Below are 23278 nucleotides of genomic sequence, written 5' to 3'. Positions count from 1 at the left end.
ATCAGCACATTTCATAAATAGCAATCCTATTGCTAATTACATAATAGAAAATAACTCAATCAAAATAAATCATGAATATTCCTTTCGCTGCTTCATCTGCATGGGATATAATCACATCGGCACCCCTACCGCTATAGGAGACCCCATCGAATGGGAAGAGAGGGCCTTTAAACCCTACTTTTCTCCTATGACTGGACGGTCATGGTAACCAACCTAATTCGATTACTTGCTACTTGGATCAAGTATATCTAAATATACCAATTTCAAAATTTAAATTTCAAATTTCAAATTTTAAATTTTAAATTTTGAATTTCAAATTTCAAACAAATTTCAAATTTCAAAATTTTAAATTTCAAATTTTGAATTTTAATTTGAATTTCAAATTTAAAATTTCAACCAAATTTTAAATTTTAAATTTCAAATTTTTGAATTCCAAATTTTTGAATTTTGAATTTAAAATTTAAAATTTTAAAATTCAAAATTTAAATTTTAAATTTTAAATTTTTGAATTTTAACTTTTATATTACAACTTAATCTACGCATGCAAATATATATCATATCTAAGAACCCACTCTGATACCATTTGTGGAGAAAATTCAGTGCAGGGGTAAAATGGTAATTTTAAAATTTTTTCAAAATCACTATTTTACAGTGAAAATTATTAATTAATCTAATTAATTAATAAAAATTTATCCTATACTAGGATCTAAATATGATATATAGCATGCATGCATTTAAATTTGAAATTTAAATTTGAACAGTAAATATTTACTGTAATGTGTTCAGAACACAATATCTTTGTGCGGCTAGTAGATCGTCGCAATCTGATCACCGTCGGAAGAATCTGATCATCGTGATGCAACCACACAGTGTGTCTGTCTCTGCGGATCATCCATACGAAGCTCCCGGTCTGATTGACTTTACACGAGTGCTTGCTCGTTGTAAAGCCCTTTCGACGGTCGATGCTGATCGAATTTCTTCGATCGATGTCTGTCGATTCTTCGGATGCTCCGGATTGTCAGTAGACGTGCTTGAGAGGATGTTGAAGATCTTCCTGAAATTTGGTAGGCTCACGACACTCGTAGCTCACCTTCTCACTTCCCGAACTCCAGGCTGAAACCCTGAAGAACTCACTGAAACCCTGCGCATATTTTTTCTTTCTTTTCTTTCTTTTTCTCTCGGAAGGATATAGACCTTCACCTTGCACACAAGGATTCCTCACGCCCAGATTTTCTCTCCAAAATTTTTCTTGCACACGCCCCACTCTTCTCCTCCTTTTAAAACAACAACCAAGGTCTTATCCACGTGAGAGGATAAAGATGAGTAATTGCACATTTGAATTCAAATCAAATTTTGAATTAAAATGGAAACTAATTTATCCCTATCCACTAAAGGTGTGAGAAGAGGAGGGCATGGCTTAATTTGTGCGTGAGTGATTTCATGAGAAATATTTTCTCGTGTAATAAATGGGGTGCTAAAAGAGGATAAGGTCAAGGCGCTAAGATTGGTTGTTCATTCAAATTCAAACTTTGTTTTGAATTTGAATGGCCAACCAATCATCCTTATCCACTCATTTGGTGCATTAAAGTAGGGCGTGAGGAGGGCTTTGCGTGAGAAAAAATTCATGAGAACTTCTTTCTCGTGAATTCAAATGGACGCAGTGGAAGTGAGGTGGCACAGGGAGAATGGGTTAAGGTAGTTTCATTATTTAAACCAACCTAATTAAACCAAATAAGTTAGGCCCAATTAGACTAATTTAAATCTAACTTAATTAGGCTTAATTAGGCTCAATAAAATTCTAATCAAATCAAGAATTGATTAAGCCCAACCCCTGATCAAATCAGGGACCAAACCATCTCGACAATTAGGTCAACTCTTAACCTAATCGGGTCAAACCCAACTGAATCTAATTCAATTGGACTTGATCCAAAACTAATTACTCAATCAAATTGAGTTAATTAGCGATCAAATCATTAATTAAACCTCTCATAAATATTGAGTCCAAATCCGATGGGTAATCGGGCATCAGAATTCATCGATATGTAATCCTGATCGAAGAGTCCCAAACCAGTGGGACTCTTGACCCCGGTACCCAAAATGTGTGGGACTCGTGATCAGAGAATTCTGATTCTCGATCACAGAGTCCCAGACACGTAGGACTCATAGTCCACGAGCATTAGGACTCTTCATCAGCCATCAGATCAGATAGGAACCTCTAATGTGTGTGATCCCGCAGGTTCGAACCTAAGTCGGTAGCACAGGAACCAATTTCTGTACTAATCGAAGTGACCATCTAGCAATGGTACCCGACGATCGGATAGATCGAATAGTCGCAATCGCAACACTCAGAACCTACGTGAATATGGTTACTGTATAATTCATCCTTTTGACTTCTGTGTTTAGGACGACTCAGGGTTAAACTGTCCACCCTGATTAGATCATCCGAATCATGCTCAACTCAAACAGTCCTGTGACTCCTCACAAAGACTAACTTGGCCAATGTTTTGCTAAATTGAAACATGACTGTACACAGCTCCTAAACTGGAGTGGTCAATCCCATCTTGACACACGCACCGACAAGTAAAGTATTTGACTACACCCAACAGCCTTCCGTCACTGAATTAGAAATTCAGATAGTCTAGTGCCTAAGTGCAGTGAGTTGCTTGCAAGTCACCGTGGCGGTCTCAGGTCGGAGGGACATTTATATCCATATTCCATCGGAGCAAATCTTGACAGTAGAAATAGCTCCGGAGTCAGTCACGTTCAGTGCAGATGTACCCTTACATCTCATCTGTATGCCATACCAATGTCTCCACACTCATTGGTTAAGAAGACAACCAATCTATATGGCACACAACGACCTATGCTTGATAAACATTATCGTCCTTGGTAACAATGTATCATTTTATCGCGAACAAATTTAAGGACTAAACGATAAATCCTCCTTTGTCGAGTCTAAATAGTCCTAAGGACTTCACCACAACATAGGAGTTCATTAGAAGATGAAACATTTTATGATGAAAAATACCAAAATAATTTTTATTAATTCATAATTCATGTACATATACAAAAATGAGCACAACCGTCAACAGGCTGACGATTGGCTTTGGGACACTATTCCCAACAGAAGGGTCACCCATCAAAATTATATCATCAATGTATATGAGCAAAAATATTATATGGCCACGATGCCAAAACAAAAAAAGAGAGATGGATTAGCAGTGCTGCGAAAGAAGCCATAGCTAATGAGAAAGTCACTAAATTTGTGGAACTAAGCTCGAGGGGCTTGTTTGAGGCCATACAGAGCTTGCCAGAGGAAACAAACATGATTGGGACGTGGGATCTCGAAACTCAGAAGGTTGTTCCGTATAGATCGGAACATTGAGAAGACCATATAGGAAGGTGTTTTTGACTTCAAGTTAACGGATAGGCCAATCTCGAACTACTGCAATAGTAAGAACAATGAGAATGGTATCCGGTTTAATGATCGGACAGAATATCTCAAGAAAATCGATCCTCTCTTCTTGGTGAAAGTTCTTAGTAACAAGGTGGGCTTTTAATCGATTGAGGCTGCCATTCGCATTGAGTTTAGTTTTGAAAATCTATTTGCAACTAACCACATTCACATTCAGAGGGTGCAACACAAGATCCCAAGTCTTGTTTAGAGCAAGTGCATTTAATTCCTCAATTATAGCTCCTTTCTAGGCAGACTGTTTAAGAGTAGAAGCAACACTCTAAGGTTTGGAGGGAATTGTCGATAAAGCAATATTCACATATTTAAGGTTGGGTTTGTGAATACTAACCTTAGAACGAGTCACCATATCGTGGGATGATAGAGCAGAGAGCACTCGATGAGAAGGCATTGAGGGAGCCAATGGTTGATTGGAGTCATTGGCAATAGAGGGAGATGCATCACTTATGAGCTCATCATTAGTGCATGAAGGAGCATATTGATAGTAGCGGTGAGAGAGAGATTATGGCTGGGCTGCATGGGAAGCTCATTTGATTGCATAGGATTCTCATTTAATGCCGTGACTGGAGCTAGGGGATTAGATGATATTTCATTGAATAGGCAAGTTAGTTCCCATGCTTGGTCAAAGTCAGTCTATGGTAAGTGCGGAGCTTCATTATGCGGAGTAGCTATGAAGGGAAAAGTGTTCTCATCAAAAATAACATGCCACGATATATAGACCTGATCGGTGGAATGATTAAGACACCAATATCTCTTGTGCTTCTCACTGTATCCCAGAAATATCCATGGCAAGGAGTGTTTATCAAATTTATTAGCAGCATAGTTGTGGAGATATGGATAGCAGCACGAGTTGAAAACTCGTAGTATAGAATAATTAGGCTCCTTGTTAAAAAAAGAACATATGGTATGTGCATGCTCAGGGAGACGGAGGGGAGTCGGTTGATCAAGAAATTAATAGTGGAGAAAGCCTCTACCCAATAATGAAGAGGCATGGAGGCTTCAAAGAGTGCAGCAAGTCCTAATTCAACAATATACCGATAGTTTCTCTCAGCGACATTATTTTGTTCCAATGTACCTAGGCAAGATAATTGATGATGTACACCACAACTAACAAGAGTAGTAAAAGTATTATTAGAGAACTTCCCATCTCCATCAGATTGAAATATCTTAATTTTTCGATCAAATTTATTTTCAATCAATTTTTGAAAAGTTAAGAATATAGCAAAGATTTCACTTTTCTACTTCAATGAATAAAGCCATAGTGTCACAAGAAATCATCAATAAACACTACATAATAACAAAATTGTTGCATAGAAAAAATTAGAGCAGGACCCATAGATCACAATGTATTTTTTTTAATGGAAAACAACTTCAAGAATCTGACGAAGGAAAAGGTGACTTTTCACTCTTACAAATCTGACTAGTACAGAGGTAACTAGTTAACTTATTAAATGAAATCAAACAATTACTATGCAAATATTATAGTATCCAGCTATTTGGATGCCCCAATCAATGACACCAGGTATACTCATCTGCCAACTTATGCCATTGAGAGAAAAACACGGCCAATTATGGATGTTCATTGGTGTATAATCCACAGCGATTAGTTTCCGAAATCAGCACCTAATGAGTCTTGAAATCCTTAATAGAAAAACTAGAACTGTCAAACACAAAATAGCAAGGTTCTCACCCAAAAAACAAAAAAAACACAAGATAGCAAGGGTAGTCCTTTGTTAGCTGTAAGATAGATAGGAGATTCTTCTTTATTTGTGGCATAATATGGACATTTTTGAAGTGGAATATTGCAAGATTTATTATCAATATGACCCGTACTAATATAAGTAATTTTGAGTGACTTGCCATTCCCCACCATTACATTGTTGGAACCATAATAAGGAACCAGATTGGTAAGAGTATCTAGTTTGTTATCGGGATGCTATTCATCATCATAAGAATCAGAGATGTATAAAGCAGTCAGGCCTTGAAGTAAATCATCACTTTGATAATTTTTGTCTAACCGATGCCTACATTTAAGCTCTTCATGTCCTTTTTTCTTATATATTTGGCATATAGGGATAGCTAGAGGCTGATTGCGTTGGCTTGGGATGCTGTTTGGTCGAGTGTGGGGTGAAGAAAAATTTCTTCCATTTTGGCTGGTTTGAGAAAAGCCACGTCCATATGAATTGAAAGTGGTTGGGGCACCTTAGTGTTGCCTCGATTACAACGTGCGGGATTAGCAGCTGACAGAGTCTTTTTATTTCTCAACTTATAGCTTTGAATCTATGAAATAATTTTGGCATATGTTAGGTTCGATGGCCTGAGCATTGTTGTCTTAAAAGTCTCATAGCTATCTCGGAATCCTTCGAGTAACCTAAAAATTTTATTAGCATTGGACATAGGTTTACCAATTACATTCAATTAATCACATAGATTTGAATTCACAAAGATAGACAATAAGAGACTCATTCCCTTTTTCGATATGTTGGAGTTGAGCCAGGAGATCGAATTAATGAGCAATTGAATTTTGAATATAATATTTAATTAGTACTTTCCAAACATGTGCAAAAGTTATGGGGCCAACTACATACTCGAGGACATCTTCTGAGAGAGTTCCAACCACCCATAACTTCATAAGTCGATCTGTCCATAACCGTGAAGCGTATCTGGATTGCAGATCTTCTGATCAAGAAACTAAGATGGAGGTATTATTTCATTGATGAGGAAATCGAGAAGATCTTGACTTTCAATTAGAGACAGAACTTGTGTTTCACATCACAAGTAATTGTTGTCATTTCAGTGTTACAAAATTTACAATGTTGACGTTTGAGAAAAAATGATATTTTGGAGTGTTTGCAGCCATGATCAGATTTTGAAGGAAAGTGGTCTTCATGTTCTTGTGTGACTCTGATACCATAAAGCAAAATAAAGAAAAACAAGAATATGGATTTTTTTTTTTGATTAATTTTTTTCACTTCATTTTGATTAATACACGGCACTATATATACTATTTTTATATAACCAAATATATGAAAAATATAAGAGAGAAGTGGCAATAAATCAAAACAGCCAAAGGTGAAAACAAATCAAGACAATTGAGAAAATCACATTGGATTGTTTTTACGATCTTCCTTACATGAGAAACCAAAGCAATCTTCCTTACATGAGAAACCAAAGCAATTGAGAAAATCACGTTGGGTTGTTTTCGTGATCTTCATTATATAGAAACCAAGGCAATTGAGGAATTCATGTTGGATTATTTTCAAAATCTTCTTTGCATGGGAAATCAAGGTAATTGAGAAAATCATGTTGGGTTATTTTTGTAATCTTCCTAACATGGGTTGTCAGCTAGTTGGAGTTGATTTTTAGCAACAGATAAAGACTGAATTAATGACTTCCATAGATAAGACCAATGCAACTATTAATTAAACTCCCTGCCTCCCAAATTCTTATTTCTCTATCCTTCTGCTATAATTTCTCTGTTTTTCCTCACTCTGATAGCACAAATAAACTAAAATGTTCCAGAATGATGGACGAGATAATCCACAGAATATACTAGAGCTTAGACAACGTTGTTTCTCCATCCTCACTAGTGCTCAGTTCATGTGTATCTCCAAAATAACTATGAGCTCAAGTATCTAATCAAAGAGATAAAAAGATTTTTGAATTCTTTATCAACATTCTTTTTCGCATGGTATCTGAACATTTGTGATACAGAAGCTCGCGGTACATTCAAAGTAAGCAGGTGCTACCACTACCACAAGAACTGTTAAAAGGCCTTCCCATCAACACCTCGACCGCACTAAAGTTCCATTTGCTAACACTGAGATGAAACTTATTAAAAGGCAAAACACAATCTATAAGTTGCGACAGATGATCATGGCATGTCATTTTTTTTCCCCCTAAAGAGAAGCCTGATTTTGAGTCCAATTGCGAACTGAAGAAGCTGAGAAGGCCATGTGTATGTAACAGCAGGGCCTAGTTTGATCCCAACTGAATTCTCACCCGTCAAATAGGAACTGTGGTACAAGTAAAGATAGACCTATATTGAGTTGATCTTCATATGAAAACTGGCTAATCCATGTCAAACAAAACTTAATTACTTCAATCCTTTTATCAGTATTCTCTAATAATAGTCCCTGCTTATTGTTGCAGTAAAGTGTCGAGATTCCAGGCAGGCCCCATCTTTCAAGGCGAAATTCAAGACGTGACAAAAGCAACAAATAACAAAATTTTATTAGGCGAATGAACATGTGGACATCATAATGTTTTTACTGCAAAGCTTACTGGAAAAGTTTGAATCTCATACTGATGTGATAAACAAAATAAAAGTTCACTGGAACATCAGAAAAGAAAATGCCATTCAAATATATGGCCAACTAGTTCGCGAGAATACATTCCATCTAAACAAAATGGCAACAAACATCATGGTTTTTTCCCTTTTTCCTCCTCTCAAGACAACAGATGTCAAGGTTTTTCATAACTTGTTTTTTTTATTGATCATACCACGCTTTGAACAGAAGAGCCTCAGGAGTACAAATACACAAAATGTTACATGTGGATTACCCGTGTCTGGTCACAGTCTACAGTCATTGGGGCAGATGGATCACACAGCGCAAACATTTCCCTTCTTTCATTAGGTTCAAAGCTTCATTAATATTATTAAATGGCAAATCATGTGTAACGAGATCATCAAGTTGAATTTCCTGTAATTGATAACACATTGGCAATTATTTGAAACAACAACAAATAAACTATATTTTATTATACCTGCATAATGTTGCTGTAAGTAGGAAATGCATAACTAAAATAGTAACCAGGTACATGGAAATATGAGAATAGATAGAAAAGGACAAGTAATATTAGAACAAACTTTAAAATAGACGTAGCATGATGGTTAGCCCATTTCACTCAGGTAGGTAGTCATCACACACACACACACACACACGCACCCATATATATATATATATATATATATATATATATACACACACACACACACACAAAATAATACTCTATGAGTATTATAATGTTGCCAACTCAAGAAGTCAAAACTCTCCCAATACATCACATGTCGAGCTCCAACTTCTCCATAAATATTTTATTTTTTCTTTTTCTTACGAAGCTTCCCGACCCCTCTCAAATTTTTTTTCCATCTCGATCCAGACATTTTAGGGAACAGGAGGCGACAGTGACGGGACAGGGCCGCGGAGGAGAGGGGAGGGGGTTTGGTGGCATCGGAGCCGGAGGAGGGGAGGGAAGGGGGTTTGGTGGTCGCATGAAATTGGGTGAGGTGCAGACGGCGGGTGCGGCACGAACGATGGTGGGACAGGGCCGGATTGATGGTGCCGAAATCGGAGGGGAGGGGCGGTTGCCGATGCTCGCACGGAGCCCCAGAAGCTCAGATTTGTCAGGGCCGAGGGAGAGAACAGGAGGGGATGGCGACAGGATGAGACCGCGAAGGAGAGGGAAGGGGGGTTGGTGGCGCCGAAGCCGGGGGGATGCGGCCGAGGCGGGAGGTGGGGGAGAGGGAGACGGCAGGAGGAAGAGAAGAGATGGGGAAAAAAGAAAAAAAATATTTAGAAAGCGAGAGGAAAAAAGAAAAAAATTATTATTATTTTATTACTAATAATAATTTAAAATATTATTTTTTTAGGATATTAATTTAAAAAAATATTTGGAGAGGGGGAGGGCAGGAGGAAGGGAAGGGAAAGGGGAAAAAAGAAAAAAAGAAAAGAAAAAAAAATTTAGAAAGAAAGAGGAAAAAATTATTACTATTTTATTACTAATAATAATTTAAAATATTATTTTCCTAGGGTATTAATTTTTAAAAAAAATATTTGAGGGGAGGAAAAAAGAAAAAAGTAAAAAAAAATATTATTATTTTATTATTAGTAATAATTTGAAGCAAAATAAAAATATTAATTTTAAAATAATAATAAAAATATTATTTTTTTAAAATATTATTTTAAAAATACTATTAATAATAATAACATATTATTTTTAAAAAATATTTTAAAAAATTAATAATAAAATATTATTTTAAAAATAATATTTTTTAAATAATAATAAATATATCATTCTTAAAATATTAATTTATTATTAATAATAATTCAAATAATAATAAGAATACAACAACATCAGAAAAATTATTTTTCATGTATCCGACAGGGCCGGTGATGGAGTGGGGCAGCAGTGGGGACAGCACGGATGGCCGAAACCTGGGTCTCATGCTGTGTGAGCACGGACGGTGAGAAGAGAGAAAAAAAATATTTAGGAAGAAAAATAGAAAAAAAATATTATTATTTTATTATTAATAATAATTTGAAGCAAAAAAATATTAATTTTAGAATAATAATAAAAATATTATCTTTTTCAAAATATTATTTTAAAAAATAATATTTTTATTATTAATTTAAAAATACTATTAAAAAATTAATTTTAAAAATTAATAATAAAATATTATTTTAAAAAATATTATTTTCATGCATCCGATGATGACGGCGATGGAGTGAGGCTGCAGCGGGGGTAGTGCGACTGATCGTGACCTGATTCTCATGCTGTAGGGGCGGGGCTGGCGGGAGGAAGGGAGAAAAACAAAAAAAAACAAAAAAAATATTTGAAGAGAGGGAGGAAAAAAGAAAAAAATATTATTATTTTATTATTAATAATAATTTGAACAAAAAAATATTAATTTTAAAATAATAATAAAAATATTATTTTTTTAAATATTATTTTAAAAAATAATATTTTTATTATTAATTTAAAAATACTATTTGTATAATAACATATTATTTTTAAAAAATTAATTTCAAAAAAATAATAATAAAATATTATTTTAAAAATTTTATTTTTTAAATAATAATAAAAATATTATTTTTAAAATATTAATTTATTATTAATAATAATTTGAATAATAATAAGAATACAACATCTGAAAAAAAGACAATAATATCTGAAAAATTATTTTTGTACATCCGATTCTGCGCAATGTGTGAATTTTCGATTAGTTTTAAAGAAAAAATCACTCTTTTTTTAACCAGTTTGAACGTCAATACCGAAGGATGTCGAAGAAAGAGACAGGTTCACTGGTCAAAGTTAGAAGAATTCAATATCCCAAGATCCTGAAGATGGAAGGTCGTGCCAATTCGGAAATAATGACTAAACAACTGATTTAAATGCATATTGACAGATAAGGCAAGAATCATGGGCACTAATCCATTTTTGCCTATTCAAGAATATACAAGCACATATTATATCCACCACGCTTCATATATTTAATTGTACTCTGATCTGAATCAGAATTTAGTTTAACCATACTCAAAACAATGAACTCATAACTCTGCCAGCAATACCATTGAAGCTAGTATATATTTGGCAGCCCTAGTTGAAAAGTTATGGTCGTGCACAAGTGAACTGTTTAAAATTGTAGACTGATGTTACAAACTGTGAGCTAAGATGAATATGGCACTTTCAGGTGGTTATTTGTGATGATGGAGATCTCTTGAGTATGACTTCCACTCGCAGAAACACAAGCTGCATACAATGTTCTAAAACACAATAGTGCACATATTTGCTCTAAGAAAAGTAATCAAAGAATTTGAAGGGTAGACTATCATATCTATATACTCTGAGAGGCAGCAGTAAGTGATACTGCACTTTTTATTTTGTTTTCATGAAGCAACAAAAGAAAAACATATATGATCCATTTTAGTGCTGCAGCTGAATATAATGTAATTGAAATATAATGACTAAGGTTGCACCTGGAATCACTTTCACTTTTCCAATTTCTAAAAATAGAAAGAACTCTTTCTACTTTATGTTTAAATATTCAAAAAACATAGACATGTTTTGTATAATCAACTATTTTTATTTTTGTAAACACAACAAAATTCAGAAACTGACCCCTTGCATCCTTGGGCAGGGGCACTGGGGGTTGATGGCAGTAGCACTGGTGGCGGCGGTAGAGGTCATGGCGGTGGCACTTCTCTATATAGGAGGAGGAATAGAATACCCACTAAAGTATTGAGATGGCAGCAATGGTGAAGGTGGCCGCAGTAGTGGTCATAGAGGAGATGGTGCAGGTGGTGATGGCAGTGGCAGTGTTGGGGGTGGTGACAGCAGCGGCAATGATGGAGATGGCAGTGGTGGCTGCATTAGCGACATCAATGGAGGCAGCGGCAGTGGCAGTAATGGTAGATGTGATGTCGGTGGTGTGAATTGCAAAGGGTATCAAAAAGGATGATTTCACTTGAAAAGCTTTGATTTCCCTTTTTTCAGAAAATCAAAAGCAAGGTTTTCTTGCTTTCAATTTTTTTCAAACCTCATCAGAATATTTTTAAAAATAGAAAATAGGAAATAGAAATAGTAGTACCAACATGTTTTCTATTCCAGTTTCCATGCTTTTATTTTAATAACAGAACACAAGGGGGAAAAAAGCCATGCCAAGTAGGCCCTATGTCTTAATGATTTAGTTAGTTTTCAGAGATAGGTAATATCCATTGCAGTATCTTAGTTAGAACTATGATAGCGTAATGCAATTGGACTTGATTTAGGTTCAACTTTCGTGTATATAACAGGTTAGTGAACTTGAGTGCCACTTATTTATTTGGGCAACTACCATGTGCATATGCTCAGCACCTTTGGAGGTATGTGCAGAAACCAACAGTAACAAAAAAACCTCATTTAGTTCAAATGTTTTATGACTTTGCTTTTGTCATTCAAATAGCAAGTCAGACTTGCATAATAGGCACTTTGGTGAATGAAGACATTGAAGGGTGAAGATTGAAATAGAGAAGCAAGCGAAGTTCCTAATGAAAAATTGAAAGGGGACACTGGCTAATAAATTAGGTTATTGCTTAAAGGATACAAAAAATCAAAAGCAAGATTTTACATCCAGGTGGGACAGAGGGCATCCTGACCGTCTCGTCCCATTCTTGAGAGCAAATGGGACCAGGACAGGTGTAGGACTCTAAAACCTACCCACATGGGGAGAGAAGAAGAAAGAGGAAAGAAGGAAAGGAAGGAAAGATGAAGAAAAGAAAAAAGTGAACAAAGAAGAAGAAAAATGAAAATAAAAAAGGAAGGGGGAAGAAAAAAGAAAAAGAAAAGGAAAAAAAGGAAGAAAAAAGAAAAAAAAAAGAAGGAAAGAAAGAAAAAAGAAAAAAAAAGAATGAAAGAAAGGAAAGAAGCCAAGGAGAGAGATGGAGAATATCTACCGAAATGTATGATCGGATTACTACTGAGATGGGACAGGACAACAGGGTATCCCGTTCCATGGAAAAACTGAGATACCTTCATCCCATGGGATTTAAAATCTTGAATGACAACTACAAGAAGAACGGAAGGGATTAACCATAGCTATAGCTTTTGGCAAATATGCTGACTTGCAGGTATTGCTTCTTATATGGGATAAGGAACAGGGTCCATTAGTTAGGGAAGTAGAAATATAACAAACCAAGGTGAGGCATAATAATATGGATAAAATCACTGCCATAGATGAGACAATCTTTGTTAGATGCATATTTCATCTAGTTTGTCATGGCAAGAGTAATTGGCTTGATGAGCTTATCTATAAAAATAAGCTGCATGTTCAACTGCCGAGGTAGATGTTATAGTTCTCTATCAGTCAAAGGAAATGTTTATGCACATGTGTGAGTACGTGATGCAATGCACTCACTACAAGATAATGTCTAGATAATATATTGGATTCGCATGGAATAAAACTGAATAAGGGAGAGAAATGGTAGAAGCTGCTTACCCAAGAGGGCCAAGACTACCAATTAAAAAATACTTCTAATCTGATGAGAATTAAGAATTCAACACATTTTAGGCAGAGACGTTGTAATTTAGGACTTGTAAGATTTTGAATAATTGAGAGATTTTATCTTATTTTCATCTTATTTAAGAGATTTTATCTCATTTCCATATTGAGAGAAAATCATGTTTCCATCTTAGAGAAATTTTATCTTATTTCTATCTTATTTGAGAGATTTTATCTTGTTTCCATATCGAGAGATATGATTTTCACTTTTATTAGGATATGATTTCATTTCCATCTTATTTGAAGATCTATTTAAAGACTCCTATTGTATTGAAGGAGACAGCTTGGAATGAGAACTTAAAAATCCTTAAGTGTGCTATTTTTCTCTCTTAATTTCTTTGTTTTTCTTGGACTATTTTTCTTTCTCTTGATTTTTTTATTTTCCTTTCATTTTATTTTTCTTTCCTATTTGCTATCTTGATTTTTCTTGATGCCACATCAAATTGGTATCAGAGCCCTATCAAATCGCTTTCTGCACACTGTGCAAATTGCTTTTAAGTAATTGATCTCATCTCGTGTAAGGTACAGTTCTTTTATTGAACTTTATAACTTCTTCAAATTATGGATAGCTTCTATGATTGCTTATGTTCTTTCTTTTATTTCATCCTTTCCTAAACTCAAAAAAAGAAAAAAAAAAAGAAAAGAAGAATCCGAATCATTTTATTGGCCTCATTTTGTTTATATTTATTTTCAATAGCTCGGTTATATCACATCACCTCTTTGATATTGCATGAGTTAAAAAGACATAGGCACTGCATTTGACTTTATATTTCTCATTGTGAGCATTGTGGTTGGATTTCTCGGTGATTATAATATAAATCATTTTTGTCCTTGCCTTTCTATGCCATCATGACCATTGATAATTTGAAAGATGCTTATTCCTCTATGGAAAAAGAGCTTGAATCCATTAAAAATATCCAAACTGCATTCTAAGAGACTTTAAACAAAATATGTTAGTCATTAGACCGACTTCAAACTGAGCTTAATGAGCTTCGTACTAATCAAGTTGATCATCGCATGGACATGACTAATCTCATCGATCAATAGGTCAAACGCCAACTATCCCTGAGAGAGTCAAAATGGGATAAACATCCCCTAAAAGATGACCATACTAGTAGTCAACCCATTCATCAGCCTCCTTTCCAGACTCTTAAGCCAACTGATGGTCCGAGTCATGTCTTGCAGACTAGCTAGTCCTTTCAGACACCTCCAATTTATATGTCAATCCCTCTAATTTTTCAACATTCCATAAACAATTTTTAAAGTCCTCATAATCGTAGGATTCCTCCAGATTATATAGCACAAGTTAGTGATAATGAGTACTATGGAGATAACTATGAGGGAGAAGTTGAACTGCCTATTTTTTCATCTAGACGTCATGAGTAACCTACTAGGTATGCTCGAGGTCCTAGGGGTGGGATGCACTTGATCTCGAACTCCCAAGATAACCCACCCCTTAAGATTGAGCAGTTGATGGAGGAGTTTAAGGATGTGACTCCAGAGGACATACTAGCTGGACAAATAGAGGTTGTAAACAGTAGCCTTGGTGATTTGCTTAGGTGTCTAGTTGGCAATAGACTTGGTACATGAGATTTATCATTGCCTATGGTAGAATTTGCCTATAACAATTCAATGAATCAGTCTACTAACAAAAGCTCTTTTGAAATTATTAATGGCCTTAATCCTCGTCAACCCATTGATCTTGCTCCCTTACCTATGGATAACTGTATTTTTGAGCATGCCACCTCTTTTATTCAACATATTCGTGACATTCATGTCGATATTCAACAAAAAGTTACTATAAATACAGAGAAATATACACTTGCTGTTGATGCTTACCGTAGGAATGTAGAGTTGAATGAGGGTGACTATAATGGCTCATATTCATCCAAAACGTTACCCCAAACATTCGTTTAAGAAATTGTATGCTCGAGCTACTGGTCCCTTTCGCATCCTTCATAAACTTGGACCTAATGCTTATTATTTAGAGTTACTTTTTTATTTGAAATTTAGTCCAGTTTCAATATTGTGGATTTGTTTTCTTATCGAGACACATTTCGAGCCTCCTACTGTACATGCAGGAGTTCCTATTGGTTGCACTACATCTTCAGTGCCAGTTCAAATTCTTCCTCCACTTCATTTTCACCGGACCGCATTGAGCACATTGTCACTAACGTGATTGTTTCTTTTGCTCATGGCGGATTTCAAAGATTTTGATTAAGTGGCCGGACCGACTAGATTCAGATGCTATTTGGATTCATGAGGATGAGTTACACCACATTGATCCAGATCTCCTAGAAGCCTACTGCAATTCCTCGTCAGAGATGAATTTTTTCCAGCCGGGAGGAAATTATGAGAATTAGGAATTCAGCACATTTTAGACGGAAACGTTGTAATTTAGAAATTATAGAATTTTGAATAATTAAGAGATTTTATCTTATTTTCATTTTATTCGAGAGATTTTATCTCGTTTCCATATTGAGAAAAAATCTTGTTTCTATCTTAGAGAGATTTTATTTTGTTTCTATCTTATTTGAGAGATTTTATCTTGTTTCCATATCGAGAGATATGATTTCCACTTTTATTATGATGTGATTTCATTTTCATCTTATTTGAGGATCTATTTAAAGATTTCTATTGTATTGAAGGAGACAACTTGGAATGACAACTTGAAAATCCTAAAGTGGGCTATTTTTTTTTAGTTTTTTTGTTTTTCTTTGACTGTTTTTCTTTCTTGATTTCTTTATTTTTCTTTCTTTTATTTTCCTTTCCTATTTGCTACCTTGATTTTTCTTAATGCCGCATCACCCTCTCTTTCTGTTTTCTTAGGTACGACTCTTACTTTTCTAGAACTCTCAATTCCTTCATTTTTCCCCTCCCACCATCAGCCTCCATCACCTATTGCTAGAATCATCTCTACTCACCAACCTTCAAAAACTTAAAGCATTGTTAGAGCTTTTTTCCCCAAATAATTTTGCGGACAAGCATGGAAATTTCTTTATTTTGAACCTTCTTAATCTATTTACAATTTCTCTATTTGCTTGAGAAAGGAGACATGATTATAACATTTGATTTGAGTATGCTCTACAATATTAAAATGCTCTATGATGACATTGAAACTTCATGATTTGATCCCCAACTGCAATTTGATCTCCAACTCTATTTATATCCTACATTTGTGTTATTAAGGAGACAAGTTTCTGAAAAGGCTCAGAAGCACCTCTGGTTTTAAAACCTTCAAACAAGGAAATTCATCTCTCTTTTTTTTTTTTTCCAAAGGAAGAAAATCTCCTTTGATGTTCATATTTTAATTGTCCAAAGTTGATGCATTTTATAAAGGTTGAGACCCAATAGAAACTCTCATTTCTTTCTTTTATGCCTTTCCTTTTTTTTTTTGTGGGTTGGTTTTATGGGGGGGGGGGGGGGGGGGGGTTGTATCTTGTAATCAACTGTTCAATGGGTGCTATTTTTGTCTCTTGTGATTTAAGGTGGGAGGAAAAGGCAGATGGTGATAGAAGCCAAGTTGAGTTCTAAGAATGCGGAAAGAGGAGGGAGTTTACAAGGAAAGGTGGAAGGTGATGGCAGCGGAAGCCAGTGAGCATTGCAGATCAGGGTGAGTTTGGTGGGAAAAAATGAATCAAGAAGATCAAAGGAAAAAATAATTGTTTTAATCCATGTGTTTGGGTTATTGATTGCCACATACCTCATTCTCTTCTTCACTATTATCCAACACAAAAATGGACATGTTTTGCCATCCTGCAGTGAGTGCATTGTGTCAAACATTCTCACAAGTGCCTTAAGATTTCCTCTATCAGCTACGGTTGTTTTCTATTACCAGGAAAAAAACAGAGGGTTGTTGATCTAAACAGTGGACTTACATCTAGGAATGCTAATAGCAAAGACCACCAGAACTCGACGCACGCCATGCATAGAATATGTACATGCTGCGCAACTGTAACCCCATCTTTTGATGTAATGTATTCAGCAAAATGCATATGACTGATTCAAAGAGGTTGTCTGACAGACAAACTATCCATAATATATCTTTCGAACATGGCTAATTTAATATAAAATAATACTTGATAAATGGCTATAAACACATTAACCTGGGAAGAATTGCCTGGTACATGGACATTCAAAAAGATGTAACTGATCTATGGTAGGAGTATTTTATGGACAACCATGAACTGGATAACCAATGAAAGGTTCTTAGCACATGTAATGCATATGATCCAGTAAAAGGAATAAGATAGATGTCATTTCAGTCCCAATGGATACCTTTAGACTTGGTTTTATTTCATTATGTTTTTAATGTGAGCTTGTGCATGCACTATAACTTTTGATTGATGAAATTCTCATGTGTCTATATCCGTAGATTGGAAGGAAGTCCCCAGAGGGGTATATTTACTAAAGAATGGACTGAACCTAGAAGGGAATCCATATGATGTAATATAATATGAGATGGGACTCATGGTCATGCAGCTCAGGGGTATTTGCATTGTCTATAGAGAAATTTTAAGCATATTCTAACAAAAAAATTTTAATTTCCTGAAATATTTAAGAACCATTGATGATATAAAAGTGATCTCAATTTAATAGGAATACAACAATTCTGCTTTACCTCCCTCAAATGTTGTAAATATTGGAACTCCTATTTCTACTGTCAAAGTCAGTTCAGAGAACAGAATGTAGTTGCTATGAAGTAATAAATTTTGCCCACCCAATATATGTATATTTTCAAAATAATGTTGAGACTTACCTCCCTCAAATATTTTTCAGCTAATTGTGGGAGGTCAGATTTCGGTTTCCATCCTCCAAATAAAGAACCCTTTAAAGTTCTTCCAGAAAGAAGCAAGGCATAATGAGCTGATACTTCTGGCCTCATTTTTGGCACACCTAAAGTCACAGTCAGTCCCCAGCCCTAAAGAGATAAAATATGTCAAAAAAATATAATATATCCTATATGTGGCTCTAAACAGAAGGGAGGATGAGAATTACATCACAACATGATTGTAATGCAGTGGATACTATTCCAGTATCACCAACACATTCAAAAGAGAAATCTGCCCCTCCATCAGTCATGCGCTTTACAACCTGCAAATTGTGGTCTGCTTATACCAATTCTCATTTATCTATTCAATTTTTCAATAAGGAAATAAGAATGTAAATAGAAATAACTTTATCCTCGTCCACTATTGAAACAATATATTATCAGTAATCAATTTTAGAAAGTGATTGTAAGGGATATATGTCTGCTGAAGAATGCAGCACACAAGAAAGAAATATTTCTTTAGAAAAATACCATGTCGTAGCAAAAATGATATCTAGGTGAAAAAGGACAAATAAAATGGCCTCATCACAATACTTTAAGCATAGCTCAATCCTTATATGTTGTTCATTAATAAGTTATGGCATTCTCACAATGAGAGCATCATTATGCATGGCTACATGTTTCATGACCTGACAAAGGCAAAGTTTTTGTGTTCACACCACCACGCCCATTACTTGTAGAATAAAATTACCAAAGAAGCAAGATCAAAAGGCAATCTTTCAAGTCGGTGTTAGATCTTGAGAAAGATGTGCAGCTTGAAGAGTGAGTTAAGTTTTTCTTATAATTTGTTTTGTGCCCCCTAAAATTGTATTCTCAGGGTCCAAACAGTTACAGAGGAGAAGAATCATGAGGATCCAAAATGGACAAACCATGATTGATGTTGGACTAGAAGAAGGTTTGCCTCCTCTTGGATTAAATGGTGGTTACTTTGAGAAAACCTAGTTACAAGGGAGCCTGGATGTGAGGTCTGAGGGTGATTTTATTTTTAGATCATCATACTGCATTCGAATGCTGGATGAACACTTTCAAAACAGAATAATAAAATTTTGTAAATCAAATGGCAAATGTTTATTACAAAATTCAACTCATTCCTTGGTAAGCTATACTGCATCAGTTTCATAACAGAGATAATGTGGATCCGAGATGCATTCTTGTGTGTTGGAGGTTACCACATCACTGTCATAGTGTGCTTGCAAGTTGCAACATTCAGTGCAAACGTCTCTTCAAGGCCACTCCTGCTCTTCCATTAACTCACAGTAGTGAAGGTTAACTGACAGCCAAAAATCATCCAATGAAGAATAAAGGTTTGCAAAAAAGGGGGAAAGGCATATCAATGCTCATGCAGCTTGGTGCAAGATCCATAGCAGGATTCAAAAAAGTCAGGCAAGAGGTAGTTCTGGAGATTGATCTTGAATGCTATTCTTTTGGATGGGGATCAGGTGTGAATTTAGGTGTTGATTGTGATTTTACCATTTTTCTGGAAGTGGAGAATATATCGACTATGTAATTTTTTTACTACTAAGGAAAAACATTGACATGTATTGTGTGCATTTAGCACGTATGAAATGATGCATCTTGGTAAAGTTTCTTGTTTTATGTAAGTTCATGGAATATGGACTACCTGCTGGACAGGTTCATTGCACTCATCTGGATTGATATATTCTGTCACACCAAAAGCCTTTCCTGTACCGTGAATAAACGGCAGTCAAGAACTAAAGATCAACCTATTAGTATCAAATAAGGCAACTAATCAGCATGCAGCTATATCATACCCTTTTCATACTTTTGAGGATTAGTATCCACTCCAATGATTCGAGAAGCCCCCCTTAATTTAGCACCTTGTGCTACCTGATTGTACAACATGAGAAGTTAGAGACATGTACTTACAGAAACAGGTCCCTAGTGGCATTAAGCATTCTGGTGGATGAGAATGACAGATCTAGTTGCCACACTTACTGAAAGGCCTAAAATTCCAAGACCAAAAGTAACTAAAGTTGACCCTTAGAATTCACTGCAACACTTACTGACAGGCCTACAGTTCCAAGACCAAAAATAACTACAGTTGACCCTTTCGATATGTCTGCAACTTTCCAAGCTGCACCAAGGCCTACAAGTATGAGCATAGTTACAATTACATCGACCATCCAATCAATTGTAATATACATCGTATATGCCAGCAAGAAACTTGAGAATAACAACACAGAACGTGACAGAAAGTATATGAACCTCAAGTTGAATCACAACAATAGAATTACATGATTTTGAAAATGAAGTCAGCAAGCATATAGTGGTGACTAGATAAAAATCATCCAGCAATTACTCATTGTATCGACAACAGCAGTTCTCAGCTACGAAACTTCAGCAAGGAAGGTGTATTAAGTCTTCTTAAACAGCTAGCACTGGCCCAGTGAAAATTGCAATGGATTTTAATAATCATGCTCACATAAACTTCAATTTGTTTCATTCATTACGGATCATAGGCTTGCACCAACAAGGCAGGATGATACATATATTAGTAGACAGGTAGATTAAACTGTAACCAACAACATGTATACCAACCATGTTGTTTTCTTTATAAATCCTTTTTTGTCATTCATACATATGTTGTCACTGATCTCTTGCAAGTCCTTTACATGTTATCATCATAGGCCTACCCATCCTCATAACTAGCCATTCTAGATACAAGAAAATCTGGAAGCACAACTAAGTATAAAGCTAAATAAATAGCATACATGTGGTAAAGAAACATGGATCAGAAGTAAGCAGATCTTGAGCTTATTTTGTGCATTATTAAAATGTCAAAGATTTTTCAAAGCAAATCCAATAGGGCATGAGAACCAAAGCTACTGGGTGAAGGGGGAAAATGAACAGCATGACAATCCTCAAGCTTTACCTGCAGCTACTCCACAACTTAAAAGGCATATTCTATCCATAGGTGCAGTTTGGCTGATTTTAACGGCACAACCAGAGTGGACCACTGTATATTCACTGAAGCTTGACACTGCACAATAATGGTAAACAGGTCTCCCTTTTATCGAGAAACGAGTCTTGTTGTCACTGTGCATGAGGCCCCTCCTCTCCAAACCCAGAGTCTGGCATATGTTACTCTTTCCAGAAAGGCAATGCTTGCAGCTCTTGCACTCTCCAATGAACACTGTGAGTACATGATCTCCCACTTCAAATTCATTAACTCCTTCGCCTACACTTTCAACAATCCTGTTGAAAACAGAGTTTTTGGGATAACCATCAAGTATATAGTTTGCCAGTTCATGTCACATAATTCATTATAGCATAACATGTCCAGATTAGATCAAGAAGAAGAACAAACCCAGATGCTTCATGGCCAAAGATCCGAGGAAACAGAGCAGGTTGTGCCTGTGATATAGATGCCAAGATGAGCAAAACCATCAATGGGCTCAATGCCAAATGGATTGCAGTTTAATAGATAGAAACTTTCTAAACCTCAAAAGAAGCATTACGGTCTCAGATATCACATAACAAGTTAAATAAAATGAAGAAAAGCAATATGCTTGGTACTTTGCTATGTAATTTGAATTTAAACTTGATCAGATTTGAACAGGTACAAATGTTTTCGTAAGCTTGCCACAACAGAACCACCGGTGGAGGGTAACTAGGATCACTAACATTTAGAAAAGAAAATCCAATGATAACTTATATGCTAACCAACAACCATCACCACTTTGCTTATGGAAATAAAAACCCGACCCATTCACACATTTTGAATGAAAGAAGCATTATGAGCACAATGGCGAGGGCTTTAATGCATCGAGCAATCATTCATCATTTTGGAATTGGGAAAGCCATTTGGTTATGTTGCAAGTCATCATCATACAGCTAATTGGAAATAAACAATAAACCCATGTTCCCCAATATAATCAGCTCGATGCTAAATATGTAAGCAATGTCAACTAGTGCATGTGATTGTTTTCAAAGTCTGGCAATTTCATTAAACTTTCATAGATTATGGAAGATGATCTAAATGCAGAAGTGGAATAAATCCTCAATTGGTGACGAATAAAACCATGATCATAACCATCAAGCGTTACCCCATTTATTTGGTGTCCGCTTTGTGCATCCACTTTTCTCCTTTTCTTTTGGAGCAAGAAGGTGGCTGTTACCATCCAATGTTTCAACATTAGAATAAAGAAATGAAAGATTGAAACAAATGCGACTAATTCTCCCATAATTCGAATCAACAGTACTTCTCCTTCTTCTTAGGTTATTGCTGAAACAAGAGGCAACCTAGTGTTCATGAATGCCCTCGTAGAATTCATTTCATAGCTGGAGCCCTCAATCTAGCGTCGACTCTCCATATTTTTCACCTGGGTTTTGGGAGGCGGTTTTCTATCGGCAATGTTTGCGGCTTACAAATGAACAAATAAATGAAAGGGAAGAAAGAAGAGAAGTGTATACAACCTTTGATTCCCACTGGGTGACATCGCTCCGGCAGAGAGAAGTGCAGACGACTTTGACACGAATCTCCATTGGGTTGGGGGGATCCACCTCTACTTCCTCCAGCACCAGAGGCTCCCCTGGTCCCCACGCCACCGCAGCTACCCAAAACGAAGAGAGAAAAAAAAAAAAAAAAAAAAAGGAAAAGAAACCAGATCTATAAAAGCGATAAAAGGAAGCATACAAGATCATGAGCTTAAAAATTAAGAAAACCTTTGCAGGTGATGACGCCCGGAGTTTTGATCGGCGAAGACATCGGAACAGCAGCAGCAGCAGAAAATCAAGAAGGAATTATGTCTCCGGCGTGGTACTCTGCTCCGTCGCCCCGTCTCTCAAATGCTTGTCCCGGTCTCAATGCCTCCCTCGTTTCCTCGGACAGCCTGTTTGCTGTAGAAGCGTAGGATGCGGAAGGTGTGGGAGTAGGTGAGTTGCACCAACCTCCATGTTCGGTCCCACCTCAGTTGCCAGTAAATAAATAGATTATATAAATCGACTCAAATTATCCATTTAATAAATAAATTAAATTAAAATTAAATTTTTTTTTATGTACCTAATAAATAAGTTTAATTTATATTGATAAATTTTTTTAATCTGCATTCGATCTGAATCATATCTGATCCGATCTGACTTGATCCGATTATGACTCTGATTGCAAAGCATTTGTTTGCCTTCAATTCAATTG

General features: G+C 35.8%; 2 protein-coding genes across 5 annotated transcripts in view; one reads left to right on the top strand and one right to left on the bottom strand.

Moving 5' to 3' along the window:
• Window positions 1–12274, top strand: part of LOC105053732 (uncharacterized) — a 34679-nt gene extending 22405 nt beyond the window's left edge. The window contains exon 4 of one of the 3 annotated variants that reach the window (XM_073245453.1): window positions 11394–12274. In XM_073245453.1, the coding sequence (XP_073101554.1) occupies window positions 11394–11515 (122 nt within the window). In that variant the 3' untranslated portion in view covers window positions 11516–12274. Of the gene's footprint in view, window positions 1–7624; window positions 7865–8635; window positions 8680–11393 lie in introns of those variants that run through there. The other 2 variants (XM_073245454.1, XM_010934995.4) reach the window with 2 other exon arrangements.
• LOC105053731 (alcohol dehydrogenase-like 6) lies at window positions 7937–23032 on the bottom strand. Of its 2 annotated transcripts, none has more exons than XM_010934993.4 (10): window positions 22810–23029; window positions 22561–22697; window positions 21452–21498; window positions 21017–21339; window positions 20148–20230; window positions 19896–19971; window positions 19745–19806; window positions 18291–18386; window positions 18052–18213; window positions 7937–8175 (listed from the first exon to the last, which is right to left on the bottom strand). In XM_010934993.4, the coding sequence occupies exons 1-10, from the start codon at window positions 22850–22852 to the stop codon at window positions 8059–8061; spliced, it is 1146 nt and encodes a 381-aa protein (XP_010933295.2). In that variant the 5' UTR covers window positions 22853–23029; the 3' UTR covers window positions 7937–8058. The 2 variants fall into 2 exon arrangements, with proteins under 2 accessions (XP_010933295.2, XP_073101556.1); XM_073245455.1 differs by lacking the exon at window positions 7937–8175 and adding an exon at window positions 10744–11005 and having other exon boundaries at window positions 22810–23032.
• Between the last annotated feature and the right edge of the window lie 246 nt (window positions 23033–23278).

The sequence above is a fragment of the Elaeis guineensis genome, chromosome 11 (assembly GCF_000442705.2).
Source record: "Elaeis guineensis isolate ETL-2024a chromosome 11, EG11, whole genome shotgun sequence".
In the NCBI taxonomy this organism is placed as follows: Eukaryota; Viridiplantae; Streptophyta; class Magnoliopsida; order Arecales; family Arecaceae; genus Elaeis; species Elaeis guineensis.
This window is presented reverse-complemented; position numbering and strand designations above follow the sequence as displayed.